The sequence below is a fragment of the Scomber japonicus genome, chromosome 22 (assembly GCF_027409825.1).
Source record: "Scomber japonicus isolate fScoJap1 chromosome 22, fScoJap1.pri, whole genome shotgun sequence".
NCBI lineage: Eukaryota > Metazoa > Chordata > Actinopteri > Scombriformes > Scombridae > Scomber > Scomber japonicus.
In genome coordinates, this window is record NC_070599.1 from 9,579,633 (window position 1) to 9,593,728 (window position 14,096).

General features: G+C 36.7%; 1 protein-coding gene across 1 annotated transcript; it reads left to right on the top strand.

The window, feature by feature from the left end:
- The first annotated feature begins 8,578 nt into the window (after window positions 1–8,578).
- Window positions 8,579–12,571, top strand: LOC128383451 (E3 ubiquitin-protein ligase TRIM21-like). The gene is made up of 8 exons (XM_053343071.1): window positions 8,579–8,609; window positions 9,195–9,639; window positions 10,223–10,358; window positions 10,460–10,555; window positions 10,797–11,030; window positions 11,244–11,403; window positions 11,766–11,941; window positions 12,209–12,571. The coding sequence occupies exons 1-8, from the start codon at window positions 8,579–8,581 to the stop codon at window positions 12,569–12,571; spliced, it is 1,641 nt and encodes a 546-aa protein (XP_053199046.1).
- The last annotated feature ends 1,525 nt before the right edge of the window (window positions 12,572–14,096 follow it).

Below are 14,096 nucleotides of genomic sequence, written 5' to 3' on the forward strand. Positions count from 1 at the left end.
TCAGCAACATGATACTGTGTGTTTCATCCACTGTGGTGGCAGCTGGTTGGCTGTGACCCTGGTGGTTTAAACCAAGGAAGAGATAGAGAAATTAATAGATATGCAGTATCTGGTACAAACCTTAGACTCCTCAACTATGAATCCAGTATTTCAGGATTTTTCCATCTGAACTATATTCCATCAAGCATTGTGCAGAAGGTGTTGACATTTTTAATCTGCATATCAACACTGACCAAACGTCTAGCTTTTACTTTGTGTTTTTATGCAGCAAAAACTGTAGGCTATTTGATGTAAACCACTGATCTGTACTTCCTTTATTATTTAATGCTATGCTATAGGTCTCAGCAGAGTCTGTTACTGGGCTTGGTGCAGCCTGGCTCCTGGATGGTGAAGAAAAGTAAATTACCCGATGACTTTCCACCAGTGGATGGATTTCTGCAGAATAACTGCCTCAGTTAGTGACATCTGCAGAAAACATCTGGAGAATCTGTGACACAAAGGCAGATAACCATAATATGCCAGACTCTGAAAAGATAGCCTTGTTGAAACATAGTTTAGTATCCTAACAAATACATGCATATAAACTACAAACAGATGTTTGTTTTGTACAGTTGTTCAAGCATTAATATCACTCTGCTTCAGCAGGGTGTTTCGAATCCCTTCCCCTTCCCCATCCCTAATCTATACATATTATTTTACCTGTGCCTGGTTATGTATGATGTTCTGATTGTACACTGGTGGTCCTTGGTAACCTATAGGAGCAGAGTGTTCAACATTAGTCCAGGAGCAGACATCAGTGGACTGAAAGCTGAGTGGAACTGCTCCCACTGGGATACACTCATTGTATCCTCCTGTAAGACTCTCCACTGGTTCAAAGTGTTCAGAGGAGGAGTTGGAGATTGTACTGTGGAGTTGAGTGTGTCGCTGAACATGTTTATCACATCCTGGAGTGTGCTAATTCTGCACGGTACATCTCATTTGCAGAAGTTGTGTGGGCTGTCTGCTGGGTTACAACATTTTTTCAGGCACACAATAACAAGGGTCTGTGTCTAACTCTCTGCTGGCAACAACACAATGTCACAGAGCCCCCTAGTGGATTATATACTCTCGATTTTACACTTACAAGGTCTATAAGTGAAAATAATGTTCAAAAACGTCAGAGTGAAAGTTTCACATAGTGAGTATGTTGAGAAAAGAGAACTGACATATACTGGAGTTAACATTGTGTAGACTTTACTTTCTTCCATTCAATGTGTTATAAATAGTTACTGATCAGCCTAAAAAGTAACTACAGATGCAATATATAAACTTATAGATTAATTATTTAATTATTTGCACAACCATGAATGTGAATGTATTAAAAAAGGGAAGATTTCAGATTTTTGTATAACCAAGCATTATATCCAAAGGCAAGGGCAATGTCAGTACAACACAAAGTACAAAGTTTCTGATGTTACCTGTAAGGTGAAGGGAGGAAGGGCTTTGAATGACGTGACACACCACTTTAAATAATCTTGATGTATGCTCCCACAAGGCATAGGATAGTATCTGCTGGCTCCCATTCCTTATTATCTTAAAGCTGCATCTTTTTTCACTTTTACTTTCATTTTTTTACATAAACATTGGTGGCACTTTACAGGAAAATACTGGCGTCATTTGATGTTGTTACATAACACAAACCACAGTCACACAATAACAATATTACTGTAATGTATATCAAATGTATATTTCATTTAATATATTCTTCACTGCTGTATATTACATAACATGTTATGGTTCTATCCTAGTTTGGCTCTCAATTTATATTACAGGCAGGTTTAATATTCAGACCACTATGCTTTATAGATTTATTGGTTCTTGTTTATCAAGAACAAATTACCCTTCTAGTCTTCATGGTAAAGGTTTCTAGGCTTATTCAGTGTGACTGACTGTCTGTTTTTGAATGGTTTTCCCCTATCTGCTCTTCCATCTATACCTGCCGGGAATTCAGTCTCGTTAGCCCTGCCCTGCTCCCTCCTGCCAGCCAATCATCTCCCAGCCTGCCCTTCTGTCTCATCCCTTGTCCCTTGTTGTTATTTCATTGGTTCAGTTTGGATTTATGTAAATTGGATCCTTTAATCAGTTTGCTCTATCTATTCTGCTCTGTTCAGTTTATATCTGTCTGGACTTGAGCCAAATTTGTGCGGGTGCTGAGGAGTTCAGGTGAAGTTGATAATGCTACTTTTTTTAAATCTATATTTAGATAGTGCCTTTAGGTATCTAATGTTTTATTATACTATTGAAATAAACTGGACTTCACTTGTTAGCTTTCTGTAATACCCCCCAGGAGTTTAGTTGTTTGTTTTTTTACAAATAAATGTAGCTTAAAATATAAAGAATGTCTCTCATGTAGATCAGTTAGTTGGTATGTGGTTACTGATGGAGTCATATTCCTGTAAAGTGAAACCGACAATCTGAGTTACTGCTTAAGTGAAACTTAAGGGACAACTTCAGTAGGAAGATATACAAAGCAGTGCAGCCAGGTGAACATGTATATTACCAAGCAGGTTAGGTGGGAAGTGCATCCATGCCGACTATATAAAGCATTATGTGCGCTGTCACCTTATCATTCATCCCTCCTCAGCTATACTGTAGCTCATCTTCCATTCACCTCACAGGTAAGATCAGAAACATTGTATCGCATTTATATTGCAGATTGAATTTTTAAAAAGTTATAGGTTAAGTTGCAGTTTGAGGACTTCTGTTCAAATCTTCATTTATACTCATTGTGTTATTTCTTTCAAGCTCATACACAGTTTAATTGAGTACAGCGATGGCAGCAACACGCATCCAAACCACCAAAGACCTGTACTTCACCTTCACTCTGCTGTGTCTGGTTTGCCTTGCAAGTTCACTGATGACCAAGGATGAACTGGTAAATAAATTGTTGCTTTCTATAGAAAACAATGAGATATTCATTGTAAGATGTTTTTATCTCCAGTGTTCTATTTGAGCTGCTGTCATGTTAATGTAACAGCATGTTGATTCTCACTCTGGGTTTGCAGGAAAAGCTCAAGCTTAATATCCAGGAAATACAACAACAACAAGAAGACAGCTTAAAGGTGAGTCAGTCAGACTCCATGTTGTTTTAGAGTTACTTTAATCATAGAACTAGTACTCTGACAGGTTGAGAGAGTTGTAACCACTTCATAACTGACTTACTGTATAACCATGCATTGGGCCAAACAACGGCCCTTATCTGTGATACAATTATAATACACCACTGTGCGTTGTGAAATATTACTTAATTATAAAATGCAGTGGAAACAACTTAATTATTAACTGTGACATTTCTTGAAAATGTTTTATTTTTACTGCTTTAGGTAGTGCACGAGTCAATTGTCCGTAATTTAGGGTTCCTTGATGACCATCTGAACAATACGGAGAAAATAGGAGCCTGGGTGAAGAAAATTGACTTACCTGATGACTTTCCATCAGTGGATGGACTTGTGCAGAATACCAAGGACTTCATTGAGAAACTCAAGACTGAAATTGGAAGGAGGAATGAGGAGTTTGATGAAAAAATTGAAAAAATTGATGAGAAAGTCAGAAACATAATGAAATTAATTGAATTTCTTCAGGAGAGTCAAGCTGAATTGTAACAGTTTCCAGTTAGTTAGTGCCTGTATCACTGATACTATGTCTACGTTTTAATTTTCTATTTCTTACTGTTTCTTACTGTGCATCTTTATTTCAATGTTTCAGTGTAAAACTGTCTGGAGTGATACAAACTGTCAATAAATACATTTAAACACATATGTATTTACAATATAGAAAAATACCAAAACAATGTGGATTGTGATTTTGTTTCATCTTGCTTGTTTGATGTTTTTCTTGCAATAACTATACTGTCTAATTTACATTTTAAATATATAACTTGTTTTTTATTTAGCTATATTACAGAATATTGGTAAAAAAAAAAGTCTGCTTTAAATTCAAGACTGTGTGAAACCCAAATAAATTCAATTAGCGGGAACTCCTTTTGTCATTTGCTGTCTTTCTTTGTAATCTTAAAATATCTTTAAAGCACAGACTTCAGTTTCTTCAAATACAGTATTGAACTGTAATACTATGATAAATAGCAAATGATGTATATATTATAGTCAGCAACATGATACCGTGTGTTTCATCCACTGTGGTGGCAGCTGGTTGGCTGTGACCCTGGTGGTTTAAGCCAAGGAAGAGATGGAAATTTGTGCGGGTGCTGAGGAGTTCAGGTGAAGTTGATAATGCTACTTTTTTAAATCTATATTTAGATAGTGCCTTTAGGTATCTAATGTTTTATTATACTGTTGAAATAAACTGGGCTTCACTTGTTAGAAATGTATTCACTTTAATTAAAGATTTCAGTTACATCTTATTTAGTTGTCTTTTATTATGAAATACAGTCAGATAGCAATAATATGGAGTTAGATGACCTTACACCTTTGTCTTCTGTCCAGGTTATAATGAGGATATATATTGATCCTCATTATAACCTCATCCTGATATATCTTATCAACATTTGTTTGCATTAAGGTCTCTTTTATTTATGGACCATCACCTTGTCCTTTTTTATTATTTATATTTTCAACAAGCTACTTTTTTTACTTTACTTGAGTACATTTATACCAGTACTTTTAAAATGTCATCAAAGTAGTGGTACTTTTACTTGAGTAGAATATTTCAGTATTCTTTCCACCAGACTATTTGCCTGTGTAAGACTTGACTGAGAGGGAGAAGGACAGATAAGACACATCATATATTATTTTTAAGGGACCACTTGATATACTGTTGCTTGCTACATTCACTCTCTACATTCTATTATGAACCAACCAACATTTTATTTCTAAATTCACTTGCTCTCAAATTCAGGGATCTGGTGGACTTTACAACTGCACAGTTAATGTATGAGGTGAAAAATAAGTTGCTTCCAGACTGTACCCAGAGGCTGTTCCAAATTCAAATGAATCATTATGAATTAAGAGGAAATCAGCATGTTTACAAAACTAAAGATTAGAAGCAAAGATGTTTATCAGTGGAGGGAGTTAATTTGTAGAACATGCTTTAAAATTAATTTAAAATTGTGTAACACACTTTATATATATTTTTTTTAAATTTAAAAAAAAAGAGGACAAACAAATATAAAATTGAAGCATAAATGTTATTGTACATGAACTTTAAATTGGATTGCTTTTAGGGATATATAGCCATGCAAATGTTGTGGGGTGTGTGTGCAAGATGCCTACACTTTTGTCTTCTGTCCAGGGTTTAATGAGGACTGTAGTAACATATCAGAGGCTTATGTTTAAAAAAGAAATAAGAAAAGAGAAAAAAGGGACTTTATTTCTTACACCAAAGAATAGCTGCGCAGCTAGCTACCAGCATGTCCGCAGGCACACATGGCACTTCTCTTTAAGCAACAACACAATGTCACAGAGCCCCCTAGTGGACTTGTATTATACTTTTTCTCAGTACTTTATGGCTTTGTTTGCATTAAGGTGTCTTTTATTGTAAAGAAGCAGCAAAAATAAACCAGCAAAGGAAACAGAAATACACTGTTTAAACTTCACTGTCAAGCTAACACCAGTCACCAAACAACAAACAAAACAACAGAACATAATTGTATACAATTTAATATGATCAAGTTATCAAAGTAACAGCATGTGAGTCAAGTGTGTAACATTAAGACCTCAAATTTGTTCATTTTCAAGATGTTTGTATATATCACAACTCCAATGTCCTGTGTGAAGTCCTGTTACAATAGTCAGTTTAATTTTGCACCCTGATAAGTAATTGAGAGTGATTCATGATTTCAAGACCAGTTCACAGAAACAATATGAAAGAAGAGTTTGATGATACAACAGATACAATAGCAAATATTAACAGACTTGGATGCTGGTTACAACTCATTGTGCTTCTCCTCAAGGTATTTTATCAGTTGCTTATATTCCCTCACTTTTTGTTCACTGCTCCTGAAGTGTGCAGCCATTTCCTCACCGCTTTTATCCGTGTAAGCCTTGGATTTCTTCAAGAGGATCTTCAACTTGTCCATCAACTCCAGCAGTGGCAAGTAAGGCGCTGTTTGCTTAGTTACTGCAATCAAAGGATCCATGAAGCTCATGTATTCATCCATCATTTCTGAATGGAAGCCATGACTTGACTCATATTCTGCCTGATGTAGGAAAATAAAATAACTTATTCAGTACATACTTCAACAAAACTAAAATGTACAGTGCTCTCTTTTCATACATTCATAAATAATGATGATAAAATGGTGGACAAATACATTTCTAGCAAATAGATTACATACATGTTGAAATGGACCAATGAATTTTAAAAAACAGCACGGCTTAAACTTATTCGATTCTACAACATATGCATATATTTCTGCAACATATTTTCCACAACCTGCAATGACAAAATTCAGTTAATACAGGATAAGGTCCATCCACAAAATATACTGCATGGCTACACAGAGGGAAACACATGTCCACATGGTGCAAATTCAACAGAGCACTTCTCTTGTTCACACTTTCTGGCTCTGCAAAAATTACACTGAGATACAATTACAAGAATGTATCCTGAATGTGTTATGAGCTCCTCATGTAGCATTTGTAATTGAGTTGTACTTAGTCAGTTTGGTATTTATTTTGTATCATTTTGTGTTATGTTGGTTTGTTGTATGTTATATGTGTTTCTGTATTGTTCTTATGGAGCAAATAAGCAAAACTATCTCACCTTTGCTTTCGCTGTTTTTTGCTCTAGATTCATCAGCATTTTCTTGGCTTTTTCCTGAGAAGATCAACATTTACAGTTGCACTTAGGTCATGTGAAAATCTGAAATCAGCTGTAACACACTGAAGCACCTGAGCACGGGTAAGAAACAAGTAATTTACCAGTCTTTCTGTAATTGTGAGAGAACTTGCCAGGCAAACCAGACACAGCAGAGTGAAGATGAAGTACAGGCCTTTGGTGGTTCGGACACCAGCCGCTCCTCTGCTTCTTGACAAGGCTCCTGCTGCCATCGCTGTTCTGATTAAAATAATGTGTTAGATGGGAAAATAACAGACTTTTTGTCAGTACAGCACAAAGTACAAAGTTTCTGATGTTATCTGTAAGTTGAAGGGAGGAAGAGCTTTGAATGACATGACACCACAAACAAGGCTTTAAATAATCTTGATGTATCCACCCCGAAGGCAGAGCTGCATGTTCAGTTTTACTTTCATTTAGTAGACATTGGTGCCACTTTACGGGAAACACCTACGTTATTTGATGTTGTTACACAACACAGACCACAGTCACGCAACATTACTTATTACTGTGTAATGCAAAATATACGTTTTATTTAATATATTTTACACTGCTGTATATTACAATGTTCTAGTTCTGTCCCAGTCTGGCTCTATGTCTCTCCACCAGTCCACCAGATGCCCTCAGACTTTTTTGCCTGTGTAAGACTTGACTGAGAGGGAGAAGGACAGATAAGAGACATCATATATTATTTTTAAGGGACCACTTGATATAATGTTTCTTGCTACATACTCAGAGTAACAGGTGTTTTTCAGTCTAATTTATGTTACAGGCAGCCTTAATATGCAGACCACTATGCTTTATACATTTATTGGTTCTTGTTTATCAACAACAAATTATACTTCTAGTTATGTTAAAGGTTTCTAGGTTGGCAATGTATGCTTAATAGAATAGAATAGAACTTTATTGTCCATGATGGTGGAAAATTGTCTTTGGCATGTTGTGGACTTCTTTTTGGCTTATTGATGAAAGGTCTGTTTTTGCATTGCTGACAGCAGTTACTGACTTCTGTGTTTTTCCTTGTTTCCCCAGCCTGCCGGGAAATCGGTCTCGTTAGCCCTGCCCTGCTCAGTCAATCAGCTCCCAGCCTGCCCTTGTGGCTCTCACTTGTCCTTTAGTGTTGTTTCATTAGTTCAGTTTATATTTATTCAAGTCCTCATTTTCAGTTCTATATTGTCAGATCCTTTAATAAGTTTGCTCTATCTGTTCTGCTCTGCTCAGTTTATGTCTACCTGGACTTGAACCAAAATAAAGATATCCTTCTGCTCTGTTCTTGACATACAAATGCAACACAAGCTAAACTTAACAAAGTTGTTGAACACAATTTAAACCACAGCTCAGCCAGTCCACAGCTGACTTCTTTGGCGCTCCTGTTGTTTCATTTCCTTCATGGTATTTGTGCCACCTTATCATCAAGTATAAAGTGGAAGTGTTTTATAGTTTAAAGTTATGGTCAGAAGTTTAAAGGGAACTAAACGGTTTCCATTTCCATGAAAAATAGCTGACGAGAGTAAATAAGATCTTAATGTTGCATGACTGACTGTAAGCACATTATGGGAAATACCTACATTACCGACTGGTACATGATAACATCATGAAGTGAGCATCATGACTGTCTGTATTGTCATGGATTCTTTCAGTTTCAAAGTGTTCTTACTGGAAATTCCTATCCCACGCCTATTGTTGCGGACAGATGCAGGCAGTCAGTTGACATTCTTCTCCAGGTATAAATAAAGGCCAGGTGCGGATGGACTCACAGAGGAACACAGAGAGACAAGGTAAGCAATCAACTAATAATTGGATCATGAAATAATTGCCAACACACACATATGTACAGTTAATGCCTTTTTCCTTCAATTACAGTATTATTTTTAAGAATATGTAGTATTGTTTGGAGTAATACTAATACACTATGGTAATAGCATTGTTGGTTACTATGTGATACTTGTCATTATTACCATTAGTGGCAGTGGTTGTGGCACTAGCAGTGTATTTGTATTTCTATATTATAGTATTAACATTCATGTTGGTGTTAGTTTTATTTTACTATTAGCTTTCATGTTTCTCTCACTGTACCAGTTTATTGTTATTGGTGTCAGTATTGCTATCATCAGTGTAAACAAACCAACAAGCCAGATCCATCAGACTGGTTTCATATCAAGGCCATATCACTAGTAACTTTGGTAGTGGTAGCTGTAATTATATTATATTTAAAGTAATCTTGACATCGGTCTGTCTTTTCATGGGGAGGTACTTTCTTCCTTTTCTAATAATCATGCTTGTGAGACCAGCCGTCTTAGTGTCTTGTATTTGTTAGCAATGGAAATCGTTATCACAAATTTGATCTTGTCTTTTTTGAACAGGTGACATACACACAATGGCCACCACCACTTCTCACCAGTCTATTTTCAGATGTCCTATTTGTCTTGATGACTTCGCTGACCCTGTCTCCATCCCTTGTGGACACAACTTTTGCAAACTCTGCATAAACACCCACTGGGATTCAGCAGACATTATCCTGTGTCCACTTTGTCAGCAAGAATTCAAGAAAAAGCCGCAGTTGAGCGTTAATGTCCTGCTCAGAGAGCTCATTGAGCACAAACAGAGAGATATTCAGAAAGTTCCAGAGACCGAGACCAAAACTCAGGACATTTTTTGTGATGTGTGTACTGGAGAGAAGGTGATGGCAGTCAAGTCCTGTCTGCACTGTGAGGACTCTTTTTGTTCTGAGCACCTGAAACCTCACCAAGAAGATGCTGAGCTAAAGACTCATGAGCTGCTGGATCCTGTTGGCAAGCTGAAGGAGAGGTGAGGCCTGGACATGCACTTTTGCACAGTAGTTATTTATGTCATTCTATTGTAGCATGTATTATATAACAATGGTTTTCTGCAAAGCAATCTGTAACTGAATGCTTTGTCTTGACAATCTATCCAATGGTTGTGGTATCTTACTCAAAGCCACAAATTTGTCAACGTCAATGTGGCACTTGTATGTATGTATGCATCATCAGTCAGTAGATTCATCCTCTCGCAACCATGGATGGCTGGACAGAAGTCCACAGTAATCCATCTAAAGTGGTGGGTAGACCAAGTCCACCACATTACTGGATGTCCAGACAAAAAATGCCCTTTGGTTTTGGCACTTGAGATCCATAATTTATAGGAAAAATAATTGTGCTTCAATTGGTCTTCAGTTTCACACAAAAGCAATTGTGTTTTCTTCAAATATTACAAGACAGGTCGACAGTTTATTAAACATCAGCAGTAAACAGCTATTTACATTTTACAGGCTTTAGTCAAGAAAGGTAATCTATAAACTTATATGAATTAAGCCCTCCATAAATATATATGAAATTCCATATGAATGTGCATAAATGAATTTCACCAACAGGGTCTGCAAAAAGCACAGAGCTCCTTTGGAACTGGTCTGCTATCAGGACCTGACTTGTGTGTGTTTGTCATGCATCAAATCAACTCACCAAGGCCATAAGTGTGTCCCATTGAAGAAGCGCCTGAATAAGAAGAAAGTAGGACTAACAGAATAACTATAGCTGATCACACTATTAATAATGTGTTGACATAGCTTCATTTGAAGTTTGAATTATTGACTATGTTTTTTTCTGCTCAGGCCCAGATAGACAAAGAATTGGCAGAGGTGCAGCAGGAGATCAACTACAGAAAAAAGCTGGTAGATACGTTTGACAAATCAAGGACATTCAATGAGGTAAGCTAATATGGATGGGTGGGTGGATGGATGGATGGATGAATGAATGGATGGATGGATGGATGGATGCATGGATGGATGGATGGATTTAGCTTCTGAAAAGTAACAATCCGTGTGTGAAATCTTAATTTTTGCAGTAGCTAGTAGCTTTGTTAGAGGAGTAAAGTAGGACTAACGTGAAATATACTTTAGGAGTTGAGTTAAGTCAAATTTGTGACTTCTGAAAACAATTCTATCACAGGAGAACACCAGAGAAGACATTACAGACACCCTGAAGATCTTTACTCACATGGTACAAGTTGTAAAGATGAATGAGGCGACACTTGTGACTGCCCTCACCTTGCTACAGAGAAAAGCTGAAAATCGCAATGAGTCTGTCAAAGAAAAGCTTGAAGAGGAACTCAGTGAACTGAAGGAGAGAAAAAGTGAGCTGGAGCAGCTCTCTCAAATTGGGGATGATCTCTGTCTTCTTCAGGTACTCTGTGGCATTTTTCTTCCGCTTTTTCATATTTTGGAACTTCCTTCTTTCTTCAGTGTTAATAAAATAAAAAAGATATTACACTTTGATTGCTATGGTCTTCCATAGAAACAAGTGACTGTATGTTCAGTGATGTAATGATCAAATCATGCTAACTTTGTTGCACACACAGCTTCAGATTCAAGTATTTGTCCTACATTGTCACTACAGAGTATGAATTCTCTATGTGAACCACCCGATACCAACGACTGGTCTGATGTCAGTGCCTACAGCGATTCAGCAGTGGGGTCCATGCGATGTGCTGTCAGTAAGACATTAATGGAGCTTCACGTTGCAATGACTGCCAAATTGAAAGAATTGGTTACAAAAGGTAAGGCCAAGTAATGTTGTTTTCTCTCTTTTTTGACATACATAAAATTACCAGTAGTTGATATTTGACATGTTTGTTCAGCAGTATCCAAGTTTACCTTAAAATGTGCAATCCATCATCCAAAGTATACGAAGTCATGTGTTTGTTTTTCATGCCTATTCACTGTCATTAATCTTTTTCATCTATTTGTTCATGAATGCCCATACAGAGATAAAGAGAGTTCAAAAATATGCAGGTGAATCTTATATTTTATATTACTTATTAATACACAAATGCTGTTTTTCTTTTGTTTGTTTTTTTAAGGATTTTTTTTTTTTTAACCAATAAATGTAAACTCCTGTTGTTCTTGTGCTCTCTAACAGTGGATGTAGTTCTGGACTCCGATACAGCAAACAGTCTCCTCATTGTGTCAAATGATGGGAAACAAGTGAGGCATGGAAAAACTCCTCAGAAACTACCAGACAACCCAGAAAGGTTTGACACTCTTCTCGGTGTCCTGGGAAAAGAAGGCTATTCATCTGGTGCCTTCTACTTTGAGGTCAGTGACTTTGTAGTTTCATTAAGACTCATGAATAGCAAATGATAAGACAAAGCACTTGTTTTATTTCTTTCTTAATTCTGTCAAGTAATTACCAACCAATTACTTAGATGCTAATATTCCATATGTTGACCACAAGTCTGGTTTGCACCCAAATACAGATACCATTTGAAGCTAAAATATACCAATGCAGATTGTAGCTTTGCTTCATTAATGCAGATTTTACAATGTGTGTTTATTTCAAAATATTATCTTCATCATCCAAAGGTGCAAGTTGAAGGCAAGGCTAGTTGGGACATTGGGGTTGCCCTGGAAACAGTCGACAGGAAGAAGCAATTTGATGTCTGTCTGAGCCAAGGTTTCGCTGTCCTTATGCTGCGGGATGGGAAGACACTTAAAGCTTGTAACCAACCCCAAGTGGAGCTTAATCTTCCCATGAAGCTCAAGAAGGTCGGGGTGTTTGTCGACCATGAGGAGGGAGAGGTTTGTTTCTACGATGTCGAGAATAAGGCCCATATCTTCACCTTTAGTGGCCAGTTTCCCAAGAGGAAATTACACCCTTACTTCAACCCCCGTACCCAACATGAGGGCAATAACTCAGCCCCAATGGTAATCACTCCCATCAGTTAAAAAAGAATAAATGACCTAAAGATTATATAAAAGGTGGCAGTTTTATGTCAGAAACACTTTGTATTTAATCAGTGTGTTTATGTATGAGCTAGCATTATGACAAGTTTCAACACCAGTATGAAAACTAGTCAAATCAAAGAACTAAATAATGTTTTGGTATTTTACAAAATGATCAACATACTCCATTAGTCTGTTATAACTGTGGTGATCAGATTTCTTTGCATTGAAATCCACTGACCATATTTCATCAAATGTGCTAATGAGAAAATGTAGAATGTGGCTTTGTCAGTAAACAATATTAATATAAATGAGTGTGAGGGTGTATTTAGGAGAAACATTTAACAAAGAAAGATGTCACATTCCTTATTAATTGCTGTGTTTCATTCATGTATTTTTGGAAGAATCTTCAGCTTTTGGAAGAAACTGTGTAGTAATTATTTATTTTTTGTAAGTCTGTATGTCTATGTAAGGATGGAGTCATTTGGTGTATATAAAGGCAGGTTTTAAATTCTGCCAGCAAGAACTCAACACAAATGCTGTCATACTGTCATCTTCATCTAATATATGTGATTTTACTGTACTTAAAATCAAGAAATACTAAGTAGTAAGTAAAAAGTAAGCAGTTTTTTAAAATGCAAAACAACCTATTACTATGTGCTCTTTCAGTTTAATTTTAAAAAATATAGAGCGCGCTGCCCAGACATTCAAACATCAACAAAACTATATCCAGAAATAAAGTCTTTGATTTTTGTCACTATTGTTCTTGCGTTTTTAATGTTTTTTTTGTCTTTTTTACTACAAATAAATGAACAAAGAAACAAAACAAATTAAAGTTACAAGCAGTGATGAATGTGCCCTCGCACCTCACAGGTCAAAGGGAGCAGCAGCTGTGAGATGGCTACCTGACAACTATTGACACAGCTCTAAATATTGAGGATTATCGGACACTGTATGGGTAAATATTTACTGTGTGCAGGACGTGGCATTGGAGATGACGTAATAGAAGCTATGTATACATTTGATGACCTACGCCTCATTTAGGCTTCACTTCCTGTTGCCTGTAGGCAATACTACAAAAATGAAATATTAATGCAGTAATATATTTTCCAGAAAGCAACTGACATGGATACACATTTTCAGAGATAACAATCACCTCCTGTGACCACTACATGGCGCTAGATAACACCCACTTATTATATGTCATGTTGCTGTATATCGTGTAGACCACACCATGTAAATCTCATGTCATCTCTCATGATGTTTGTAACATAAGGCTGACTTCCTATTGTCAGGGCACTATGACTATGACTCAATATTGGCATGTAGATGTGTTCAGACCTGGACTCTTATCAAGCAGGACACATTTGGGCCAGATTGGACAATGTAAAGTAACAACAACTATGGAGTTAGAACAACTTCCTGTTTCAAAACTCAAAAGCTTCACAATTTAAGGTCATTACATGTCACCTTCCAAATTTGAAGTCAGATTAGTTCTTGTCAAAGGGGGGCTGACTTCCTGTTGGGC